Source organism: Meleagris gallopavo, chromosome 1, assembly GCF_905368555.1.
Source record: "Meleagris gallopavo chromosome 1, MGAL_WU_HG_1.1, whole genome shotgun sequence".
NCBI classification, from domain to species: domain Eukaryota; kingdom Metazoa; phylum Chordata; class Aves; order Galliformes; family Phasianidae; genus Meleagris; species Meleagris gallopavo.
Genome location: NC_139404.1, coordinates 166891117 through 166907868, shown reverse-complemented (window position 1 = coordinate 166907868; position 16752 = coordinate 166891117). Strand labels below are relative to the sequence as shown.

General features: G+C 38.6%; 1 protein-coding gene and 1 long non-coding RNA gene across 5 annotated transcripts in view; both read right to left on the bottom strand.

Annotated features, from left to right (window-relative positions):
• Nucleotides 1-16752, bottom strand: part of FNDC3A (fibronectin type III domain containing 3A) — a 115446-nt gene that overhangs the window by 4794 nt on the left and 93900 nt on the right. For all 4 annotated transcript variants that reach the window (XM_085215867.1, XM_085215866.1, XM_085215868.1 and 1 more), the window contains 10 exons: nt 15955-16023; nt 14247-14365; nt 12599-12704; nt 12336-12511; nt 11189-11302; nt 8457-8606; nt 8089-8372; nt 5904-6113; nt 4386-4552; nt 3627-3754 (listed from right to left, as the gene is read on the bottom strand). In XM_085215867.1, the coding sequence (XP_085071993.1) occupies nt 3627-3754; nt 4386-4552; nt 5904-6113; nt 8089-8372; nt 8457-8606; nt 11189-11302; nt 12336-12511; nt 12599-12704; nt 14247-14365; nt 15955-16023 (1523 nt within the window). The remainder of the gene's footprint in view (nt 1-3626; nt 3755-4385; nt 4553-5903; nt 6114-8088; nt 8373-8456; nt 8607-11188; nt 11303-12335; nt 12512-12598; nt 12705-14246; nt 14366-15954; nt 16024-16752) is intronic.
• Nucleotides 14686-15948, bottom strand: LOC146545767 (uncharacterized). Its single transcript, XR_014881002.1, has 2 exons — nt 15462-15948; nt 14686-15358 (listed from the first exon to the last, which is right to left on the bottom strand). It is a non-coding gene; the product is annotated as an uncharacterized LOC146545767 (long non-coding RNA).

Below are 16752 nucleotides of genomic sequence, written 5' to 3'. Positions count from 1 at the left end.
GCTTTGGTTTGGAGAAACACAATTTGAGGAGTGACAAGCTCCTGGCTGATGTTGAACTTGAGTGGGATTGGCTGCTGTGACTGAATGAAGTCTAGGAGCCTGATGAGATGGGACTGTTTTTGAGGGTGGATAATGATAAGACAAGGGGGAATGGTTTTAAACTGAGACAGGGGAGGTTTAGGTTAGATATCAAGAGGAAGTTTTTCACTCTGAGGGTGGTGACGCACTGGAACAGGTTGCCCAAGGAGGTTGTGGATGCCCCATCCCTGGAGGCATTCAAGGCCAGACTGGATGTGGCTCTGGGCAGCCTGGTCTGGTGGTGGGTGACCCTCCACATAGCAGGGGGGTTGAAACTAGATGGTCATTGTGGTCCTTTTCAACCCAGGCCATTCTATGATTCTATGATTCATTCTAGAGTACTCGAAGAGTTGGACAATGTTACTGTTACTTCTTTGGGTATTTATTTCAGTGGTCTTGGAAATCTGGAAAGACCCCATTTTACTGGAAGCTTGCAAATGTTATTCCAGTTTTCAAGAAGGGAAAGAGGATTCTAGTAATTACAGGTCTGTCAGTCTCACTTTGGTGCCTGGTAAAATTATGGAGATTATTCTGGGAGGTGAAGGGACAAGTGGCTGGAGAGCAGCCCTACAGAGAGGATTCTGGGAATTTTGATTCATGTTGACTCTCATTGAGCTCACCAATGTGCCCTGGTGGCAAAAAAGGCAGGGCCATATCCTGGGATGCATTAAGAACAGCAGAGCTAACTGGCTGAAAGGAATTACTGTCTCACTATAACCAGCATTGGTACAGTCCTACCTCGAGTACTGTGTAAAGTTTTGGGCTCCACAATATAACGACATCAACATATTAGAATGTGTTCAAAGAAAGGCAGTAAAGATGTTGAAAGGCCAAGATGGCATAGCATGACTTATGCAAAGTGGCTGAGGATGACTGGTTTGTTCAACTGCTGTCTAGAAGTTCCTCACAAGACGGAGGTGCTGACCTCTTCTCTGTGGTGACTGGCGAGAGGACGTGAGGGAATGGCTTAAAGCTGTGTTAGGGAGATTTCAGATGGGATACTAAGAAAAAAGTTCTACACTGAAAGTGTACTCTGACACTGGAACAGGCTTTGCAGGGAAGTGGTCCTGACCCCAAGCCTGCAGGTGTTGAAGAAGCACTGTGATACACAGCTTAATTCTTAGGTTGCCCTTTGTGGAGTCGGGAGTTGGACTCTATAATCCTCATGGGTCACTGCCAACTCAGGGTAATCTATGACTGTTTTACTCTAGCTACAGCTATGCCAGCTGACATAGGTTCTCAGCTTCTTGTCCCTCGTGCTTTGCCACAAGCTACCTTCCCCTGGCAGGAGGTTGGAACTAGATAATCTTTAAGATTCCCCTCCAACACAAATCATTCTGTAATTCTATGTTTCCTACCTCAGATTGTTTGCTGGGGTACTTAAATGATTATTACATAACCCTTTTAAGAATCTGATGTATACACCTTAAATAGTAGATTATTAACTCATTTTGTCTGAAACATGGGGAGCAATGACACGAGGAACTCAGTTGGGAAATTTCTGCAGGGAAGTGGTAGTAAACACCAGAGAGTTTACGTCTCTCCATGAGGCAGTTTGTTTTCTGTCCATGTCAAAGAAAATTCTTGCCATCACATTTAATTACCTTGAAGGCTGTTTCCACCGTGTTTACCTCTTGACTGCTCCAGTATTAATTTCTGAAAACCAATCTACTCATTTTATTGCAATTTACTGTGCTAATCTCCTCTGGAAAGGTGAAAGGAACCATATACCTTCAACTGTAACCTTTATTTTCTTGTCCAGTTTATATGGCAATGCACATCGCTTATTAAAGCATTATTTGAATCCATCTCTAGAAGCAAGTACACAGATTATGCCCTACTTACATATTTAATATTGCATTTACAATTTTAAAGTTACCATAAATTTGACATTTAGAGGTCCCTTCCAACTCTAAAGACTCTATGATACTATTGATGCCCTGTCCCTGGACTTTCAAGAAGAGGCTGGATCAGGCCCTGGGCAACCTGATTTAGATGTGGAGACCCTGTTGATTGAAGGGGAGCTGGACTACATGACCTTTAAAGTTCCCTTCCAACTCTAAGCTTTCTTTGATTCTATAAAGAGTGTTTACATGGCAAGATAATAAATACCTTGGATTACAGTTCAGAGTGTACCGAAAAAAATAACAAATGGACACAACAAACATAGCACTGCACTAGAATCACCATCATCTAGGTTGGAAAAGACCTTCAAAATCATCAGCCTAACCTACTGAGTCTCATCACTGAACTGTGTCCCTTAGTGTCACATTTCCACATCTCTTAAACAACTCCAGGGCCAAGGATTGCACCAGTTCCCTGGACAGCCAGTTCCAATGCCTGACTACCCTTTCTGAGAAGAAATTCTTCCTGATATTCTATCTAAAACTCCTCTGGTGCAACTTGAGGCCACTTCCTCATGTCTTATCGCCTGTCACCTGAGAAAAAAGACTGGTACCCTCCTCTCTGCAATCTTCTTTCAGGTAGATGTACAGAACAATGAGGTCTCCCTTTAGCCTCCTCTTCTCCAAAAGTTATGATAAATGAAAATATTAAACATCTATAACTTACTGAAGCACAAGCAACACGTATTTAATACTGGCCTATAATAAAATCATAATATATTTGTGTATATATTTATACCAGAACTAATTGTGTTTTCTTTCTGGCAGGAAGCCTGCTTGCTTAATAGTGTGAAAGAGAGTTTAGAAGCCTAATTCCATGTCAGTTATCAGGCACGCTCTGGAAGATACAGCATGCCCTACTACTGAAATGATCCAAGGATAAGAGTTCTATGGTTCATTCTATGATTCTATGAAAATATACTTCATTCTAAAAACAAAGAGAGACTACTGAGGAATACGCAGTCCCCATATTCCTTCCTGTAAGAGCACAGAGAAAATAAGAATCTTGTTGATTTATCCATTTAGGCATTTATATAGCACCATTCTCAAGAGTATCTGGATTCATGGAGTGAGAAATGCACAAATGGCTCTGGGCAACTCGGTCTAGTGGTTGGTGACCCTGCACATAGCAGGGAGGTTGGATGAAACTAGATGATCATTGTGGTCCTTTTTAACCCAGGCCATTCTATTGAGTTATATAAAAACCAAGTTTTCCTTCACCTGGATGTTTATACTGCATAATTAGGGGTTCATGGTTCTCTTTGAAGAGGCATAACTTACAACATCAGACCTTTCAAAACATTGCTGACTGTTTTCAAACAGCTTAGTGCAAAGATAACTTTTTTTGTGTGTCTCAATTCTGTACCATTTTTCTGTTTTCTTTTTGCCATCTCTTCCCATTAGCAGACAATTCTGTCACCACTTGAGGTGTGAAGCTGTGTTTAGTAAACCTCAGTGTAAAAGCAGAGAGGCTGCAGCTTATTACCATATTACTTGTATCACTTTTGTCTATGACAATAGTTTTAGGAAATGCTACCTTCTGCTATTTAGTAACAGAAAGCATGGTGACTAGCACAATAATTTTAAACAACTTAATCAAAAGCAGGAATTGAAGACACATATAATAACTCAAATGCATCGTACCTGTTTGAATTCAGAGTCTTTTCCCACCATGACCTGAAGGCAGTAAATAACCGGATCGCCCTTCATGGGCTGCAGAACCTCCCATGTGATTTCACAGGTGTGATCGTTTATTCTCTCTATCCTTGGTGCTGAAGGAAACAAATCACAAAGCAACAGCTTAACTCTGCTTTCTGTCACTTAACATTACATTCTCATAATTTGTAAAGATCTGTACTTTACGTGTGATTTTTGACTTAGAAAAAGAAGAGATTCAGATTAAAATGTACTCTTCCAACACTTCCTGGAACAGACTAGCGATGCTTTGGTCTCTTGCTAGCTAAGGTATCCTCTGACAGAATATACTAAAACTTATTCAAGAAAATTAGGTGCTATGCCTAAAGATATTCTACTATTAGAATTATCAGAATCCAGTAATTATTCTACTATACATACTAGAAAGAACTTTCACATCAAATTACTTAAGCAGCCTGGCCACTCTCTCTCCTGGTAAGCAAGGATTTTACGTACAAGCATTCTTGTGTCAAAGAATGCATAAACTATCTTGGTTTGGGAGCAAATGTTTTAGGCTTTAGGCAATTACCTTAAAAGAGCATTACTTTACTATCCCTACCTGCATTTTGAAAACGGCTTAGCACTCTACATACTCCAAAAGTAACATAAATACTACCACAATCAACTTGCCATCTTTCAACACTTCCCATGCTCACCACAACACTCAATGCCTCAAACAAACAAACAAACAGGTAGCAGCATCTTTACCTTTCAAGGCAGCTGGAACAGATTTGGGAGTAGTGAAAATATATTCTTGAGAAAGGGGACCTTCACCAGCTTCATTACACGCCTGAATACAAAATTTGTATGATGTTGACTCACTGAGTCTTTGTACTTTGTATGTATGACATGGTCCTCTGTATAAGGATACAAACCTGAAAATGGAAAGGGGGGCTGAGAGTAAATAGAGAGCCGGAGTACTGTCTTGTAATTTATTCCTATAATTTCCCACAATCTAATGAAAAACCAGAAATACTTAACTATTAAACAATGAACTCATTTTCAAGAGTAGGCTTTTGTTTCTTGTGACTGTGAAACAAAATCTCTTTCAAACACAGAATACCATAGACTTCCTCTTGACAAAAATGAACCTAAGCATTTTCAGACACCATTCTGCACTTGAAATGGGAAAGGACAGTAGTTCTCTCCCTCCCAACAATGCATACTTTCCTTTTTTGAAAAGTCACTTAAATTTGAAAATTAGGCTGAGCAGTTTTTAGCTGTTTGCACCTTTGCAGCTCTCCCTTACTACACTTAAGAAGGGATCACAGATCCAACAGCTCTTGTACATCACTGTTAGATGTAGGTAAATGATGATGCTCAAATGTGAGTGGAGGCCTGAATTTCATTTGTGTGCATACCATGTACCATTTTGATAGCTCCTGTAGACAGACCGCTTCCCTTCATGTTGTAATTCTGACAAAGACTGATCTCAGCAGCTCAAATTCTATTTTCAGTTTTGGCATTCCCAGAACACAGCAGAGATTGATTTTATGCTGGGGTTATTCTCTACTTTCTTTTCTTTCTTTCTCTCCTTTTTCTTTTTTTAACATAAACTGTACCTGTACAAGATCTAGACTTGGGTAATAGCAGTAAACACTTTTTCAGTTGAGAGTCTCATTTCTCTTCCTTTTTACAGCACAGCAATTTCACCTAGCAGATCTCTTTTGTGACATAAAGCTACTCAGGGATTCACACATGGTACACAGTGCAGCAGGACTATCTGCATGACTGCTTAGGCAGAGGTCTTCACTGTACCATCTCAGCTTATGTTCAGACTTCATGCTGATGAGAAAAGATATCTCTTAGAATAATAATTTGTACTGTATGATACTCTTATTTTCTACTGGAAGTAATTGCACATAAAGACAGCAGAGAATGGAGAATCTATCCCTTTCAATATCAATTAGATAACATTTACAGGACTAATTAGACTAAATACTTTAATAAAATACTAAAAAAAAAAGTGAGAAAAGAGAGGAGTATGCCAGTACAAAGCATTTCAGTAGACTCTTACTATTGAACTGTAAATAAAAAAGCTATGAAGTTTTTCATCTTGCGCTTTGCAGCACTAAACACTACAGAGCTTCTGCCTTGCCATATGAGAAGACCTCCAACTGCCCTTGCAAATTAAGCCAAGCAAAAGGAATTTTGCCCTTTGATACTATCTCCAAGCACCAAACCACGATGAAAGAGCAGACAGATTAAGGCAATGCCAAAACTAACCTTCCATTCTTATCCTCCATTTGAAGGTGGTACAGAATGGAGTCAGTTAACGCTTTTGCAGTTCCCTCTCCCCACTTCAGCTTGAGAGTCTGAGAACTGTATGCAACACACTCCAGGCGAGGAGGATCCGGGGGGAGAGGCTTTGTTTTCAGTTTTATGGTGTGGCTGAAAGGTCCTGCTCCAAGGCTGTTAAGGGCTTGAATTCGGATTCTAGTATTTGAAAAGAAAGTATAAATTAACTTGAAATTAGATTTAAAAAAAGAGCTGGTTATATCCACCAGTTGTGATCAAGAGAGAATAATGGTACCTTACAGGCAGTACTTTCTATGGTGAAGAATTTTTTCAATATTGTGCTCTTATAAACTCTCATGAAAATGCAGGAGTGTCACTCTCCTTGCCAAATTTTAAGGGAGTTAAGCTGATTCAAAATTAAATGCATTCGTGTATTTGCATCATAAACATTAGGGCAAAGACACAAAAGCTACTCAAGAATGGTTCATCTTTCTGACCCTGCAAGGCTTTGTAGCAAAATTTTTGATGGCCAAGTACTATAGAATTTGTATTTCTCACCCTGGAGAGATGAGAGGATGAAAAAACACCAAAGAAACACCCCCAAAATATACAAATCCATAGCTTTGGCTATTTCATCAGCTGACTTTGAGAATGACTACAAGAAAGTTTTAAGCACTTTCCTGAACAGAGCTGGTTCATGTGAAAATAAAGGGATAGTGTCCAGCTCCTTCTCTTGCAAAATGCTGTCTTCACTGCTGATGTATCTCCAGGTGCCTGCAGACATTTTGGGTCTGCTTGAAATGGGAAAGGGGTCAATGAGAAGTTGAAGGTCACATGGCAGAGGGCTTTGTAGAACTCGACATTCAGGGATAATTTTTATTTTTCAGGGAACTCAACAGAAAAAAATGTTGGCCAAGAAATTTGTTTCCAAAAAGAAAAAAAACAGAAAAGAGAAAAAAAAAAACAACTGATGCCAATCTACAGATCTCACAGGTAGCCATAGATAGCAATGTTTGTCTAATCTCATTTTTCAAAGACTAAGGTTCACGTCTGAAATAGTATCTAGGTAACTGGAAAAAAGTAATCACAGTCATTCCATTCTAAAACAATCAACCACACAATTTCAAAACACTGGAACAGAAATGTGTGTGCAAGTTTATGAATAAGTATCTCTCCTTCCCTACAGTAACATTTAACATTATGTTAATTTATTATAGCACAGAACTAAGAACTACATGCAGTTTTTTATTTGGACAGAGATGACAGTCTAGGATGTATTCTGTAAAAGCACTTTTGTGGGTAGAAGTGCAGAAGTGTCTCTACAATAGAAGCTTCTCTGTTTTCAGTTCGTTGATATGGAGAGCAACAGCTCTTTGTTTGCCAACATTATTACTAAATAATTATGAGGCAAGCGAAAAGATTTTAGTCTTGCATAAGCATTAAAAAGAAAGAAAGCCAAATCTTTAAGGTTACAGAACTATACTGAAACCAGTGTGAGCTTAAATTTTGACTTCAGTGAGACTGATATTCTCCTTTAGGTTTGAACATAGAAGATGTGTGTTTGTAACAAGAATGTAGAGTGCCTTTAGGATCTCTACATTTCTGTTTTTTTAGTAACTCTTATGTCAAACATAAGGGACAATTTTGGTAACTGAAATTCTTCAATTAAATTTTAAATTGACTGATAGATTTCCAAACCAATGTTCTTAATGCTGACTGCCACCCAAATACATGGTATTTCTGCAGAAATGACATTGCAAGATGTGATGAGCTGTTATTAGATCAGACAATCCAGTCAAAGACTGAATATGGTCCTTCCTTGAATGCACTTAAGCTTGACAAACAGATTAGAAGCTATCTCTCTATAAAGCAAGCTGTCCAAAAATGGTTATGAATCTGGACCTGTAATCTGAATTCAATTAAACTGATGCATTAAGAGATGCATCAGATCTACCACAATAAACAAATTAAAATAAATTGTTCTAGAAACAAAATAAAACCAACATAGCTCATCTATTTATGAAGATCATAATTACAGAGCTTCCTTTTACTCCGGGGTTATCTACTAATACCTCTCTGAGCGTAAAGGTAGAGAACAAAAAAATAAATGGAAACAAAGAACTCGCTGCTGCGGAATATACGTTAGACTTTTGAGTAGCTTTGCATAGCGTACCTGTAGGTTGTATCTGGCTGTAAGCCATCTATAAAATAGCTCAGAACCTTCCCAACAGTTATTGGCTGCTTATCTCCAAAGTCTATGCTGTAACCAATGATCTCAGACCCATGGTCACAAGGTTTTTCCCAACTTAAAGCAAGGCATGTGGAAGGATAATAGTGTGGACTTTCCACTTCATCTTCACTTAGTCCCCGAAGACAAGTCACAACTGCAGGCACAGAGGCTGGAGTCATACATGCCACTACTTCACTGAAAGGGCCTGCACCCGCAACGTTCACTGCCTGCAAATGCAAAGCAGACCACGTTTTTATGGCAGAGACAATTCCTGTTTCCAGATTCCACTAGCAAAAGTTTTACATTTTTACCTGAACCCTGCAATAGTATATAGTGGCAGGCAAAAGTCCTTTCATTTCACAGTTGAGGCCAGGCCCACAATAAGAGATCTGCATGCATCCTTCCATACCACCCCATTCCAGTCTGTATTCCGTGACATCAGCTCCATTACTCACTGGAACCTTTAAAATGGATACAAGTAGTTAGAAGTTAAAGTCACTGACTGAAAATGAATAAATAAATAATCAGACTCCAAACTTACTACATCTCTTAGCTTTTTTTTGATTTGTTCCTGTAAAGCAACAAGATCGTAGGCAACAGTGAGGCAGAGAGCTCTAAGCTCCACATGAATGTTACCCTTCTCCTTTTTTTTCCTTGTTTTTATTTTAATACAGTACAAATAAATCTGATTGCATTACTGGCCTTGAGTCATCCATACTTTAAAAACACTATTTATTATTGCAGACCACTTTGTACAAAGTAATTGTGATTTAGTTGCTTAAATACAGAGATGATTAGCCTGTACAATTTAACTTAGGAACCAGAAAAGTCAATGGCAAGAGATGGTCTTCTTGAGAGGGTTATGGAAGCTACAAAAATTTTTGCAGACTGGGTCTATAGTGCGGGGAGAACAATATGCAAACGTGTGCTGCTGCTTGTGAATTCATCTTGCAGAACAAAGGACTCCTCCTCTGAAGCACATCATGGCTCTCCTGAATGGAAACCAGGCTATAACAGAGTGGGAAGCTGAAAATTGCGCACTGTCTTTTTCCAAGACGATGTTGCAAAGCATCTGGGATAGACAGCTATACACCACCACAGACCTAGACTGAAATGCCTCCTCCAGTTGCCTGTTTTTCCTCACTGCCTACTGCGAACTTAGCCTTCCTATTTTCGGGGAGTTTTAATACTACCTCAGAAATAGTCATCTGAAATGCAGTTCCAATCACAGTCTCAACTAAGATATGACATTACAGAAAGGTATCAGTAGTCAACAAATTAATTAAGAAAAAAAAAAGGCCAAAAACACTTTACCACAAATAAAAAAAAAAATCTTAGATCATCAGGAGAACTGAAGGAGAATGATGCTGCTGTTTTGGACTAAATATTCCAAGAAAGCAATCATATCAAGCCAACTGTTCCAAGACATGTCTTCTGCTTTCCCCTTCTTTTAAAAGAGGAACATTCCCTACTTTCAGCATTATTCATGTGAAGATAAGTGACTCGATATAAACAGAATTTCAAAGGGTAACATTTGATGTGATTGATAGACCCCCTTTTAACTATTTGATATGCTGAAGGGTTCAGCTGCCAGAGGATTTCAGCAAGCAGGATCTGATACAGACCTCATTAAGTTCAACTAAGGCAAAGGTGAATTCAAAGTCCTGGAGCTAGGATAGAACTGCACTGGGGCTGAGGAGCAAGCTTACCAAAAAAGAACCTGGAGTCCTGCTATGCAAGCTGAACATGAGTCAGCAGTGTGTGCCTGATGAAGGCTTACTACGTACTAGCTGAACTAGCAGAAGAGTAGCAAGAAAGCTGAGAGGAATGATTCCCTTCTGCTTGGTACCTGTGGGGGCTCCATCTCCAGTACTCTGTCCAGTTGTGGGCTCCCCAGTACAGGACAGACACTGACATACTGGAAAAAGCCTGGCAGATGGCCATCAAAAGGGAGGGCACTAAAATGATTATTTGATACCAAGAGGAGTTGGTTAAGGGGAAACTGTTGCCTTAAGCTACTTACTGGGAGGGTACAAAAAAGACACTGCCAAATTCTTCTTGAAGATACTCAGTAGCAGGACAATAGGCAAATGTCATACCTTGTAGTAAAGGATATTTTGACTGGACATAAAGGAAAAAAATCTGCAGCATGACAGTTTGCCCAGAAATAGTTTTGTAAGACTGCAGAACCTTCAAACTTGAAGATATGTAAAACGTGGCTGGACAAGGCTCTGAGAAACCTGATCTAAATGTGAAGTTAGCTGTGTTTTTGAGGAGAGAGTCCAGTCCTACATTAATTATTCTGGGATTCTATAAAGCAGACATCTAAGATTGGCCAAACTATTTCTATCTGAGAGATTTTTAAGAGATTTCTTTAGATTTCTTCATCTCATGGGTGATTAAGGAGGCCCCCCCTGTAACACACCCAGCAGGAAGCATGAACAATGCATTTCAGGTAAAACAAGTTTAATCTTCTTCTGTACAGTTCTGTAACCCACATGATTGACTCCACCTCAAGCCATTGAAGAGCTCTGTTTAAACAGTATTCTCAGAGAGAATCCTTTTTATCAGCCTTAGTTTTTTATCTATTGCATTTTTTTTAAATCAGACATCTAAATACTATGGTTTTCTAGGAAGTCTGAGAGGCTTTTGCTATGTTACTACTGATGCAATTATGTAAAATTAAATCAGCTTATGAAAACAACAAATGTACAACAATCCATGGATGTATCTGCTTTGAGGAAACAATTACATTACAAAAAAAAGAATTAATAAGAGCTTGCATAACTCAAATCAAGCACAGTAGTTGTGGCAAAACTTAAATAAAAGAAGAAAGTAAGACCTCAGGTATCTGTGGGTTTCTAACTCACAACTGTCGTATCATGGTAAGATGGATTACTTCTAAGTTTTTACCTACCAAGCACTGCATACCCAAGTAAGTACGTTTAAAATTAGGATTAAAACACAGTCTAAAGCTTTTAAAGTTGAACTTAAAAATGCAGAAGACATTCACATTAAGACATGTATAGCATTGCATTCTTACCTCCCAGGACACCTGGGCACATGTGGCAGATCTGCACGTCACTTGGGGGGGCTTGCACTGATCTGGTGGTCCAGGTGCTGTAGTAATTTCACATTTTTCCGAATAAGGTCCAAACTATTAAAAAGGGGATTGATATAACTAACTGATAAATAGAAAAATTACTGCTTTCTAAACAGTTTGTCACAGCACAACTGTGTAAGAGCAGCCTGAAAGTTTGTACTGTTCACTTGCAAAGTAAATCTCTGTGGACTGTGGATTGAGGATTTATTTTGGCATCTGACTATTCTCCAAAATAGCTGCAAGACTTGTCTCTATAGCAAATAAATTCAGCACTTCAAACTCTCAAGCAGAAGGATTTGAAAGAACTTTCCTCTCTTTTGAAGTTGCGTGTTTGCTACACCGTAACAGAACACAATTTGTAACTGCCTATTTGTATTTAACTAAAAGAAAGAAAAAGGATTCCAAAAATGCTCCATCTATAAACTGCTCTTTAGGGGATTTAAAATTTAGGTCAGTGCATTAAAGCTTTAAGCTGCAGACCTTTCCACAAACGGCATCAACTGGTGATGATAGCTTTTATGAAGCAAACACTATCAAACAAATGCAAGCTGCCCTGCCTCTGTCTTTAAATAAGGACTTTGGATACGTAAGCAAATAATGCTTGTACTACAGCAACAATTGATTTAAACACATTTAATAACTCAACAAAAAAAAAATAGCCTTGCATCTGATAAAACATGACTCAGAAATTAAACTAAATATCAAAAAAACCAGAATATGCTTATTAACATGTTCTAGAACAGCAACATACAGTAATAAAGGACAATCAGCTTACAGAGCTGAATACAGAAAACAGTTTACTATCTTGCTTTACATAAGAAAATTCAAGTTGCAACATGCTTTGATGAAGCATTTAGCATTTCCTAACCTTTTCCCAATGCTATGATTAAGGTATAAGACATAATTTAGCTGTTTTCCTTTCCTTTAAAAATCCCTTCGTTCTAAACTGATGTTTAACTGTTCCCACACAGCAATAAGCTCTCATCCTCATTTTGAAGCCACTTTAAAAATGATTCCTACAAAAGAGAAGATGCTTAATAGCAACTGTACTCTCCTGAATTAATTTCATTTCAGATTGCCTCCTTACCCCAGCCTTGTTAGCTGCTCGCAGTCTGAAGTTGTACATCCTCCCTGGAAGAAGGCTGACTACCGTGCATTCAACATCAGAGCCTTGGTAAACCTCTCTGTGTTCATCAGTTTCTGTCTGAAACATTTCCAGACCATAACAGGTAATGGGTGAGCCGCCATCTACCTGAGGTGGTCCTGAAAATAAGAAAGCAAACCTTACTTAATTTTAACACGCAACATATTTTGATCCCTTACCCTCAGGAACGGTTGTAATAGAATTACCCCAGCGCAGCTGAATTTCTCTTGCTCTTGGTCTACCCTGTAGCCGTGGAGGCTGGCATGGACCAGGAACCACTGCTGGTGTCTGCACCAGTAAAGAATCAGATGCCTAGAAAGGGGAAAGATTAATGAAGACACCTGCACCAAAACAAGCACTATCAGTTATGTTACAAGTACATACTTGAGTTCTTCCATTTCTTGAACCATATCCTCAAATACATGAAAATACTTAGGTGACCTAGTATGTATGTATTGTAATACTTATTTAAAACCTGCTACAGTGATTACACAATATACAAAGTTAACTTTTGCCTTTGAGTTACTGTTATACAAGGGGCTAAAATAATAATAATGAAGAGGTATCTTTACAAAGCTAGTATAGAACCCTGAACTATAAATTGATATGTTAAGCCATTCTCTTCTCCATTAAACTGCAGTTTAACAGTTTCTAAAACCTCACTCCAAGAGCTGCACACTTTTTTCTGTGCAAGAGCCTCTTAGAAAGCCAAGTAGGCAGAAATGTCAAACAGAACTGATTAAGAAATTGAGATTTCGACTTTCTCATTACTTAGTAATACTTACTGTGTAAGTATTTGAAGTGTGCCAAAAAGTACATAGCAACATGCAACAGATGGCATTGTCTATTATGGATGCAGAAAGGAATGAGTCAGCTGTGGTGAGGGGTTATTAGCTTCAGTGTGATACAGAACAAATATGCCTATTTCTGGACTGAAGGTGATAAGCCTTTTAGTTTACAACAGAGATGCAACTTACAGTCTTATTTCACAGCTGCTCTTTACATATGTTCCAGTAGGAGTGCATTAGAAAAATCTGCTGCTTTTCAGTTTCTTTGGAATGTACTATTTCACTGAGCAACAGATGCTAGATAAAAAGTAGAACGTTTCACAGAAAAGTTTTCATTACATCTTTGTTTACTGTTTTTCTGTCAATTTCTGACACTTCCAAGAAGTACTGCAGCTTCCTGAAAGCTACCTCCATCTCAGAGGTTCCTGGGTATTTATTCTAAAATATATTTATTGTAAGAAGGAAGGAGGTTGGCAGATTGAAAATCTTCATGGACATAGGTACCTTGCGGGTAGGTGACCGGAAAATACTCTGCCTTCCTCCTTCCCCTGTACAAAAAGCATGCAAGCTATGGCAAGAACAAAACACAGCTGCATCAGCACTGAAGAAATCTCAATTTATTCTTAAGACAAGGTGGCTGTGGGAAGGACTGTCTTTGCATGAGACTTCTGTATGGCTGAATTTCCTATAGCCAAACTCAGCTGCTTGGAGTACTACACTGATCACGCAGAAAGCACTAAATTTAGTCTGATGTCTTGGGTTAGGACTTAGGAAAGTCATTTTCAATTTAGTAACATGTTGCACAGGGAAAGACATAGTATTTTTTCTGTAAACAAGTAAAATCACTTAAAGCAAAATACACCATCAGAAGAGAATATCTGTATGTATTTCTTAAAGAAGTAGGCAGAAACTTGAACCACTCTGCACCAATACTGGGATTTCTTTGAGATTCTGATAGTGATTTTGTTAGGCACTTCTGTACAATTATTCCTCTGACAGTATTTATTAACTGCTGGATCATGTTTTCTCAAAGATTTGTATTAAAAAACACATTAGCTAATATTACCATGCTCTGCCCTCCTTCCCCAATGCAATACACACGTAAGCGATAAGAACAACCAGGATTTAATCGATCACACAAATGCTCCCTTGCAGCTCCACTGTATATTGTGTCCCACTTGTTTCCTGAAAGGTAAAGAATAAGTGTGCAATGAACCAAGGTGTAATTTACCACACTTCAGTATCCTAGACTCACCAAATGAATGTCTGCTTTGTGTTTATGAAAAAAATAATATTAAAGGCTTGCTTTGCATGTCCTGGAAAAAGGTCTAATTGTTTCAGTTTCCTATACAAACTTGTATAGATCTGCAAAGTCAAACATCTTCCTTATTTGGTATTTACATTAAGTAAGAGAGCATTTATTTTAAAAAAGGTAATTATTACTGGGTCAGCAACCACATCTAAACATCATAACCATATAAACAGGAAAAATAGAAAAGCAACACTTTCCATGGAAAAGATCTTTTAATTACATCATGTATATCCACTTTGCATATTGTCACTAGAGCTTAAAATTGATAAAGCTTGTTTCTGTGTTTCTGAATGGCTCAGCATCATCTGGAACACTTTGCATTCTTTCTCTTCAGCCAGATTCTTTAATGAGAACCTCTTCGGCATTCTTCCTGTCACTCTCTGAAACATTACTCTGGTAACCTGAGATCTTTAAATTAAATCTACAACAATTCAACCCATCACAGAAGGCTACGAATGAAATGTAAAGCACGGCTCACTGCATCTGCATGAAAGGCTTAGGCAAACTATTCCAGAAGTGACTAAATGTGGACATGCAACACAATAAGGAAGTGTTGCTGTCTTGCTGAATACAATAAGGCTACTTAAAAGGTTTAGATTTTCAAATAATTTAGTTGGGTATACTTTTATGCCCAATTAAGAAACGTGCATGACAGAACATAAAAGCAAATAGGAAGAAAAACTTCTTCTCTGAAGGAGTGGTCAGGGCTGCCCAGGGAGGTGGTGAAGTCACTGTCCCTGGAGGTGTTCAAGGAACGTTTAGACGTTGTACTGAGGGACATGGTTTAGTGGGAAATGTTGGTGATAGCTGGGTGGTTGGACTGGATGATCTTGGAAGACTTTTCCAACCTTGGTGATTCCATGATTCTATGAAAAAAAGTTACAATAAGGGTAGTGAAGCATTGGCACAGGATGCCCAGAGAGGAGGTGGATGCCCACCCAAGGCCAGGCTGAACGGGGCTCTGAGCACCTGATTGTGCTGTACGTGTTGCTGTTGATTGACTGTGGGAAAGCTGGTCCAGATGGCTCTTAAGGGTCTCTTCAAACTCAAACAATTCTGCAATTATGATTCGAAACAACTTTTTCCAGCTACATCACTGTTCCCATTTAGCAGCAGTGAATGGAACGCTGGTGATTCAATCACGCATCCAGCAAAGCTAAGTGGCCCTTTCTTGCCCTTTAAACATCTGAAATACATCATTTGATTTCCAAAACAGAACACGCTTATGTGATAGGTTAAACAGAGCAGCACTTTTGACACAGTTTTACTACATTTTCTTTCTAATCCAGAGAAAGAAAGCTTCCTGTGTACAAGTATCAACATCCTCGTTTTTAAAATTACAGACTCTTGCAATAATATCTGCTATCACATTACATATTTTACCCTTTTCACAATTTACAACTAAAGGTGTGCATACAAAAAAGATCACAGCTGAATGCCAACACATACTCCTAGTTCTTACCATTAGAGCCTTCAGAGATTTCCACAACGTATGTATTTATTGCTGCTCCTCCGTTGTCTTTCGGCGGATCTGTGAAAAAAGCAATATTCCGACTAAGCAGGTTAACTCAAATTGTTTTGTAGCTCTTGGGGAAAATTTTAAAAAGGAAAAATGGTCACCCAACAGGAAATGAATGCTTTTTTTACCCAGTTGGCCATAACATCCTGCATCCTAGTTCAGACAGCTGCAATTCATTCAACTCCTCCACTATCCTAAGCTGCCAAATCATAACCCCACTATCATCTACAGATGATGTGTGACAAGGGAATCAGGCAGCTGGGAGATGCCACAGCAAACATTTCATTTAGGTTGAAGTCCTGTGGAAGGCTGCCTGATTACGGTTTCAGGGTCATTGATCCTAATGGCACTGTAATATGGACTGCAGATTGGAAAAAAGATTCATATTTACAAGTAAGAATATATCAAAATGTTTGAAGGAAAACATGCAAAAAACCTAAATATTCTGAGAGAGATCAGAAGTCAGGAGTTCTGTACTGAGCACTTGAACTTTTAATATAGCAATAGGAATCAAGTTCACTGTCCTCCTTAGGACAATATTCAAGGAAAACATAGGAAACTACAGAATTATCTTTGGCATAATCCTACTACTCTTTCTCAGAGCTGACTTAGGGAACAGTAAAATTAAAATACTGTGGGAAAGCAACATTTTTGACAAATATAGAGGCAGTTTAATATTTCAATACAGAAGGGCACTGCTGCTGTAACATTACATTATGTATATGAGGGATGAAAGGATGT